At 34.9% G+C, this 8,772-nt stretch overlaps 1 protein-coding gene across 6 annotated transcripts; it reads left to right on the top strand.

The window, feature by feature from the left end:
• Window positions 1-715: 715 nt before the first annotated feature.
• On the top strand, window positions 716-7,964 carry LOC114376744 (interactor of constitutive active ROPs 3-like). 6 transcript variants are annotated; one of them, XM_028334992.1, is made up of 4 exons: window positions 716-991; window positions 3,258-3,360; window positions 5,247-5,418; window positions 6,091-7,964. In XM_028334992.1, exons 2-4 carry the CDS (start codon window positions 3,341-3,343, stop codon window positions 7,744-7,746), a joined length of 1,848 nt encoding a protein of 615 aa, XP_028190793.1. In that variant the 5' UTR covers window positions 716-991; window positions 3,258-3,340; the 3' UTR covers window positions 7,747-7,964. The 6 variants fall into 6 exon arrangements, with proteins under 6 accessions (XP_028190793.1, XP_028190796.1, XP_028190794.1 ...); XM_028334995.1 differs by having other exon boundaries at window positions 3,230-3,360; XM_028334993.1 differs by lacking the exon at window positions 716-991 and adding an exon at window positions 1,606-1,761.
• Window positions 7,965-8,772: the final 808 nt, after the last annotated feature.

Genomic DNA, 8,772 nt, shown 5'->3' with positions numbered 1-8,772 from the left:
TCATTTGAAAATGATAAGAAAAAAATATTTTTAAAATTATAAAACAACTTTTATTATTTTATCCATAAATCCAACTCACCCCAAAGACTGTGTTTGGCAGCATTGAAATAGTCTCGAAATATTTGAAATCAATGGGTTTTATGCTGCAGATTTTCTTCTCTGGAATGCCAAGAAATGCCTAGAAATAAGTAGCGTGCTTGCAGTGTTACGTGAATATTCCTTGGTCTCTTGTTTTTCTACTCTTTCCGTGAGGCGCTTCTCTTTGGGTTTGCTTCTTTTTTCATTGGATAATAACGTATTTTATTATCAATTGTTTTTTTTATAATCAACTCAATTTAATTTAAATATTTTTTCCTTCAACTAAACAACTTCTATTTTCTCTATATTTTTCATCTATTTCTTTTCTAACATACTTATTTCATCTTCCTCTATTTCTTCTCCATTTACTGAAATATAAAAAATATAATAATTTTTAAAAATTAAAATAGAGTATAAAAAATATAAAATTTCTCTGCAGTATTATTTTTTCTTCTTCTTAAAAACAAATCCAGCTTAAAGAATGAAAGGAAGCAACGCTTTATAAAGAGAGGTATAAGATTGTTTTCTTTTCTTTTAATTTGAAAAAGTGCGGTTGAAGTTAGAAAAAAGTGGAGGGGAGCAGGTGAGAATAATAGGGTAGGACACATGGAGTTGAGTTCGCGGACGCAAAGTCATAGTTGAAACTGATTAATTCGGGTTCCGTGAAGTGACAAAGACTTTCACTCTGACTCCATTACTCTTTTGTTTTGTTTCCTTCCCCACTCTCACTCACTCACTCACCTTCCTTTGTTACCCTTCACACTTGCACGCTCAGCACACTATCCTCTTAACAAAACCAGTGTTCACACTTCACAGACACAAGAATCCTACACAACAAGGGAAACCAAACCAGGCACATCATTAACCCACGACACAAACAACCTCACTACTCTTCCACCTCTTCTAAGTTAAGGTTAGCACTTAGCACTCATGCTTCCATGCTCATTTCCCTTTTATTACTTATTTTCCATCTACATTCTACTTTTTCTCATCACACAGCTCCATGATACACGTCACATTATTATTAATTACTGCTTCATTTGTTATCTCTCGCATAATTTCTTGCTGCCCAGGTTAGTATAATATAGCACATGCCAAACAAAGATCTCCCACTTCATTAAAGTTCTTTACTTTATTAACTCCCTGCTTCAGTTTCATCTTTTCTTCCATCTTCACATTTGTTTTCTCTTTTTCGTCATAAAACTGCTTTGCTTCTTAATTTTCCAAAATAAAAGACGTTACTTTGTCCAACCCGAAATGTGATGAAAAGCGCTTTTTTTTTTTTTTTTGCCTGTTAAAAGTTATGCCAAAACAAACTGACACCAACATTAGAGCTAGCTGCAAGAGCAAGGCCCCGTAGCTTTTTCGTTTGTGAAATATTTTATTAATCAATCCTTTTTTAAAAGCAAAAGGAATGTGTTAAGAAAAAGGGGGTGATTCCTTAACGTACTTCTTTTGTCCGTTTCTTTCTCTGAATCTTCCGCTTTTTATTTCATGCTTTAATAAATTAATCTCTCTCTCTCTCTCTCTCTCAAAAGATGGGTTCTTTTTTCAGTGTTTCTTCTTTCCTTCCATTATCTTCTTTTGTTGCCAAGTTTAACGTTTTTTGCATGCTTTCTCGTTTCCTGTAACATCTGATTCCTCCTCCTCTTGTTCCCATTGAGATGAGATTCCTTGCATGAGGTTTTTTTTTTCCTTATCAGTTTTGGCGTTTTTCTGTTCCTCAATGCACATGTATAGAACATGTTTTGTTACAAAATTATCTTGTTTGTTTCCTCGTTGAAGCAATAATCATGTGGGAAAAATGTCAATGGGTTAGAGCCTAGTGCAGTGATCATTTTTGGCTTTTGCATTTCGGCAGACAGAATCAGGAGGTTTGAGTGTTTTTAGTTCAATGGATTTGTGTTCATATCACACCAACTTCACATCCTAAACTCTCGTTGAATGAACCGTGCCTTCTTTCACGGCAAAATTGGGGGCTTAGAAAATTTCATTTGTGTTTTACGATAATGCCCTTTGTAAATGTATGTATGAGAAAAGAGTTGTCAAAACCGGTCCCATGCTGGGTGTGAGTTATAGTGGGTTGGGACAAATGTTTGGTAGATAACATTATTTCTTAAGTATGTGGTCAAGGATTCAATCCTTAGCCCGTGTGTATAGAAAGACATCTATTGGAAGAGGTCAACTCCTTAAATGGATTTCGGTACTTTGAGATACCCATATAAAAAAGTGGGTTGGAAATAAAAGAAATTCAATTTGGGTATCTAAAATGAAGCTTGTTCAGGCTTTTGGTGGATTTTTGAGGTTATGTCTAGATTGAGTCTTGATCAGATTCGAATAAAAAAGTTTATTTTTAATTTTTTCTTAATCCGTGGGAATCGAAGACAGTGTTAGGGGGTTTACACAACTCACACGTCCTACTCAACCGAATTAGATCACCTTTGACAATCTACTCACAATTTAAAGCTCAAATCCTGCATTTCTTTAGGCAGATTTGGGCCAAGCCGGGGCAAATCATTTTGCCACCTCTAGATTGAAATGGAATTGATTCATTAGCACATAGGGGCAAATTGGTATTTTCCTCGTTTGAAATGGGTTGAAGTGGGCACCTGTGTAATTTTCATCATTTTTCTGTTGTTGTAGTTGTAGGCCCCTCTTGATCATTACAGGGTGCTGTTAGCCTGAAAGAGCTTATCATAGCATCAGTTGGTAATGAGAACATTTTCCCTCATGTGTGGACCTGTGGTTTGACATTTTGTATTAATGCAAATTTGCTTGACTTTTTATTTTTCCATCCTTTGATAGTGGTTCCCATTTCCCTTACCTGCGCACATCTTTCTAGTGATATCTTATGACACATTTTGTTTTTATTGATACTTTTAGGATGGAGTGAACTGTAGTGAAATCTATGAAGGGTTTTCCTTATTAACTATCTTTAGAAAGTAGTGCTATTTTTAGGTACTTGGTCACTTGTTAGGTTAAGGTGTTTTTTTATTTATTATTATTTTAGCATTGAAGTGAAAATCACAGTGAGCAAATCTTGTGCATTTATAGCATAGGAGGTGAAGATAAGAAGAGCAGCCCATCCTGCATGAACACATTTATTTTTTTTCCATAACTTCAACCTTCACATTGGATTCTCTTGTCTCAGTGTGTGATATTTGTCTGAACTGTAACAGTCCTTGTGGGTCAGAGAGCATTCAAGCAGCGAGGCCCAACTAATTGACCTGTTTCTCTTTATTGGATAGAAGGCAATTAAGCCATGCAGACACCAAAGACAAGGTAATCTTGAATTAATTGGTCCATTGCTCTTTTCCTGTTTTATTAATTTTGCTTCTTACTTTGGTAATTCAAAAGGATTTATGGTTTTAAAGCGCAATTAGGAAGCTAGATCAGCTTAGTGGTATTGTTTACCTTGATATATGTTGTATTTCTCTATTTTCTCCTTTTATCAAATTTTAATGTCATTTAGTATTTCTAAAATAGAAGGAGAAAATGTTAATAAATAATAAGCTCTATACTAATTTTTCATGTTGTTAACAGCAATAAGTGCACCAAATGTTTGTCAAGGGGTTCTCCTTTGTCGGGAGTAACTCTTCCTTTTGTTTTCTTTTGCCTTTTCTCGTTCAAAAAAAAAATACCACCGAGTTCGTGTCACTTTCATACAAAGCTATTAGCTACAGTAGAAAAAGCTTTAGGTGTTTCTCTGTGTCTCAACATGCAATATCTAAATGGAACTTGTCCTACAATATTAATTTCGGTGGGAACTTTTCTTTTATTTATAAATTTGTTAAATTTTATCTTCAAATATGATCAATTGCCCAAAACTAACCAAGATACCATTACTCTACAACCAAAAAGGCATATTATTGAGTTTACCAAAATAATGTGTTATTGATCTATCCCTTTGACAAGTTAGACCAATTTGGGTTATTACAAAAGAAAAAGAAAAATAGTTTGATGGTGTCTAACCATATTTGTCTCAAACCTAAAGGCCTAATCGTGCCTCTACACGTTTCCGTTTTGGTTCCTTTAATATGGCTTGTCCCTTTAACTGCGGAATGAGAGATTGGGACCTGAGGCAGTTATTACCAATTCTAATGAGTGAAGAAAAACATTGGTTTTTTCTATGAATCAACAGCCATATTACTCCCCCGATATTTTGAGCAGCAGTGTAGTATCAAATCCCAAAGATAGAAAGTATTTTCTCTTTACTTTATAAATAAGAAAGAAAAGACTTTTTCCAAGATTCTATATAAATGGATATATTATAAAGTAATGATATATAAAATAGAGATAGTTACTTTTAAGAAAATTCTAATGAGGGTGTTAATGCTGATGCTTTATTCCCTTTTTTGAAGTTAGGAGAAAAGATAAAACTTAAAAAGAAATTCTTTGTATTTCTTCTCCATAATGAGTATCAAATTTAAAAGACATTATATCATTTGGTTGGGGCAATATGTAGCACCAACTATCCCCATTGAGCAATGGTGATAACATTTCTTGAAATAATAAGATTCTCTGCCAATTACTAGAAATTTGTAATTGAAAATTCACTGTTAATACCTTGTTAATTAATTGAAAATAGTAACTCATAACATGTGCTTCCAAGACACTTTTCATTTTCAAACTTAATTTATGAAGTTGATGGCACCTAAGTTATACTAGTAAGACTTTCTTGTAACTTGTAGGAGTTTCTTCTTTTGTGTTTGGAATACACTTTTCATTTTCAAACTGAATTTATGAAGTTGATGACACCCATGTTATGCTAGGAAGACTTTCTTGTAACTTGTAAGTGTCTTTTAATTTGTGTTTAGAAGGCACTTTCCATTTTCAAACTGAATTTATAAAGTTGATGACTCTATGTTATATTAGGAAGACTTTCTTGTAAATTATAGGAATCATTCTCATGTAGTTGTTGTACTCAATTACTCTGTTGTTTTTTTAGCTTGTAGTTGTGTATGTTTAAATTTGACATGAAGAATGGTTCGACTTATCTAGTCTCAAACTCTCAATGCTATATCATCTAAAAGAATTTCTGCTGCAATGTGAGTGTGAGGATAATGTTTAATATGGCTACAAGGTATTTATGGCTAGAATTGGGAGATATGGGTTTCCATTCCTCACAACGGAATTCACTTGTTTACATTTGTATATTCTGATTTCAGAAGTGGGTCCTCTGAAGTGCCTCAGAAGGTGTCTCCACGTGCCGTGCGCAAACTCAAGCCTACTACTCTGGACATCGACTCTGCATCTTCTTTAAGTCAGGCTACTAAATCATCAAAGGAAAGAAGCCCCAAAGTCACTGACCGCAGATCACCCAGAAGCCCAGTTGTTGAGGTAACAATTGTTTTACAAATACTATATTCATTGTATATATTTAATTGGATGTGTTGGAACCGTAGTATCTGCTGGATAATCTTCACAATGAGAACCACAATCTCTATTAGATAAGCTTTTTTTTCCTTTGATATTTTAGTAGCTTTGAAAGAAGCTATGCCAAAAGTGTTTCTAAGTGTAATGTGGGACTGTTTCCTAGTTTCCTTTCAAAAGTACTAGCTGATGGGTGCTACTAACTATTTATTTGAAGCTTACTTGAAGTTCATTTTAGGATGTAGATTCTCCTACAAAGTGCACTTTATTTATTTAGTATGTGGATAATAAATGGACCTTTTTTAAAGGATTCTGATTTAAGTGTTGAACTTCAAAAAAAAAAGTCACTGAAGAGAGCGAGTAGAATAAACTACCGGGCTGCAACATAGCAACTTATCATTGGTTTTATATTTGTGTTTGGCATTGTACATAATGACTTGTAAAAGCCTTGTGTTTATATGTTCCAGAGCCCGAGGAATATGGTATCTTGTATCATTTTTCAATTTTGTTCTACTTGGGATTTTGTAATCCTGGTTGGATTCACTGATATGATGTGTTTTTTTCAAATTTGTCAGCACATTTTCCTTGTCTTGAAATTTGTTGATAATTATAAACCATTACAATTTTATGTTGCTTTAGAGGAAGCGCCCCAGCAAAATATCTGAGTTGGAATCTCAAATTTCTCAACTCCAAAATGACTTGAAGAAGGTAAAGGACCAGCTTATTTTGTCTGAATCATGCAAGAAGCAAGCTCAGCAAGAAGCTGAGGAGTCCAAGGAGCAACTACTAGCCCTATCTGCAAAACTTGAAGAGTCACAAAAACAAGTTCTGGATCTTTGTTCTACTGGAGAAGCTCGCGTTCTTGAGCTCCAGAATATCGTAGAAGAACGTGATATGGCATGCCAATCTGAGCTTGAGTCTTCCAAAAAGCAGCTCTCAGTTGAGTCTGCTGCCCTGGCCTCTGCAACGAACGAAATTCAGATGCTCAAGGCGCAACTTGAATTGGTAGCTAATTGTGAGAGTGTGCAATCTCAACACGCAGAATCAGCAGACATTGAGCTTCTTAACCTGAAGCAGAACTTGTCCGAAACGCTTTCTCTTGTGGATGCCTTGAAAAACCAACTAAGGGATTGCAAAGAATCTGAAGCTCAGGCCCAAGCATTGGTCAATGAAACTATGATGCAACTTGAGGCTGCAAAAGGAACTGTTGAGTTCCTAAGGGCTGATGTTGCGAAAGCTGTTGATGGCTACAACTCCATTGCTAAAGAGTTAGACCAATCTGAAGCACGGGTGAACTCACTAGAGGCATTTGTTAGCAATCTTGAGACAGACCCCATCAATAATAAATGCATCCTTTCAGAAAATGTTGCAGATGATCATAAATTTGAGTACCAACCTGAAATATTGAAACAGGGTGAGGATCCTAGTCAGCTGGAAGCAGAAGTTGTTTCTTTGAAGTCCGAGGTTGAACGATTGAGATCTGCTATAGAGACTGCTGAGATTAAATACCAAGAAGAACAGAATCGGAGCACGGTGCAGATCAGGAATGCCTACGAGTTAGTAGACCAGATAAAATCTGAATCATGTCAGAGGGAATGTGAGCTAGAGGCTGAGTTGAAAAAGAAAAAAGCTGATATTGAAGAGTTGAAGGCTAACCTAATGGACAAGGAAACTGAGTTGCAAGGCATTGTGGAGGAGAATGACAACCTGAACCTAAAGCTTCAAGAGAGCATGTCATCCAAAAACGAGCACGAACTAAAAAGGGAAATTAAAAGACTAGAAGAATGTGTGGCGGAACTGAAGGCAGATATGATGGACAAGGAGACAATGCTGCAAAGCATATCTGAAGAGAACGAAACGCTGAAATCGGAAATGAACAACTGCAGCAAAGCAAGGGAGGAAGTTGCTGCTGAAGTAGAGCAAGTGAGGGCAGCGGAACGCGAGGCTCTCATGAAACTCGGGATTGTGATGGAGGAGGCAGATAAGAGCAACAAGAAGGCTGCAAGAGTGGCTGAGCAGCTGGAGGCAACACAAGCCGCGAACTCAGAAATGGAAGCAGAACTGAGAAGACTGAAGGTGCAGTCTGATCAGTGGAGGAAGGCTGCAGAGGCAGCTGCTGTTATGATTTCAACAGGGAACAACAATGGGAGGCTCACAGAGAGAACTGTGTCTTTGGATAACAACAACTACAAGGGCTCACCCTATGCTGAAGACATGGATGATGACTTCCAGAGGAAGAAAAATGGCAACATGCTGAAGAAGATCGGGGTCTTGTGGAAGAAGCCTCAAAAATAGCTGTGATGATGTCTGATTTAATGATGTGTTCTGAAATTGTAGTCCAATAAATAGTGTGTTCATGTCATGTTTATTACTATGTCTTTCTTGCAATTTTGTCTGACCCCTACATTACCCTCTGCACTGCACTGTAAATCCTGCCTCCATCTGAAACTGTGTGTGAACTGTACTTGAAACATTGGTGTTTAGTTATTGAATGAATTAAGCTCTTCACATAATTCCCCTCCCCTTGGGACTATGTTTTGATTTTACTACATAGGTTCCTATGTATAAGAAACAAGTGAGAATACTTCTTTTTTTCTCCTAAATAAAAGAAACATATGATCACTTTTAAATGTATTCATTATCAATTTTTTTAAATCTTTTTTTATTATAAAGACTACTAATGAGATAAGTCGTATTGATTGAAAAAATTATTCCTTAAAAGATGAGTAGTGTCATTAAATTTAATCATTACTTAAACCATTTGATTCAATAAGTATTTTTAGAATAAAATTTAAATTTATGATATTATTAATTGAAATTAACCTAATTAATTATTTTTATTGGACTTGATGAATTGAGTATTTGTTTCTTATGTATAAAAACAGAGATAGAATTATTTAGTTGGAAAATAAAGATTAATGTGGAATATTTGAATTCAATAATTACACTAGGTAAACTTTTCTATTTTCTTTAAAATTAGTAAATAGTTTTGTTTTTTTACTTATTAAAAAAAAGCCTTCCTAATAAGGACATTTTGTATATGTCTTACATAAAGGTTTTCTACTTTGTAAAAAAGAAAAAAAATTATTAACATTTTTCTAATTTTTCAATATCCTCGAGATTAATCTCTCCTTTATGCAGGATATAAGAAAAAAAAATCTCGTTATGCAGCAATCAAATGAAATTTATTTTCTAAGTATATGGGTGTTATGTTTTTAGCCTTCTTAATTTGAAATAACATCAAAGTTAGGAATGATATGAGTTTTCTAATTTTTCTGTGATTTAAAACATGTTTTTGGGTGTCTAAAATGCATATAATGG

This window comes from Glycine soja, chromosome 11, assembly GCF_004193775.1.
Source record: "Glycine soja cultivar W05 chromosome 11, ASM419377v2, whole genome shotgun sequence".
Classification (NCBI taxonomy): domain Eukaryota; kingdom Viridiplantae; phylum Streptophyta; class Magnoliopsida; order Fabales; family Fabaceae; genus Glycine; species Glycine soja.
Note: the sequence above shows the minus strand (reverse complement) of the source record. Positions and strands in the feature narration are given on the sequence as shown.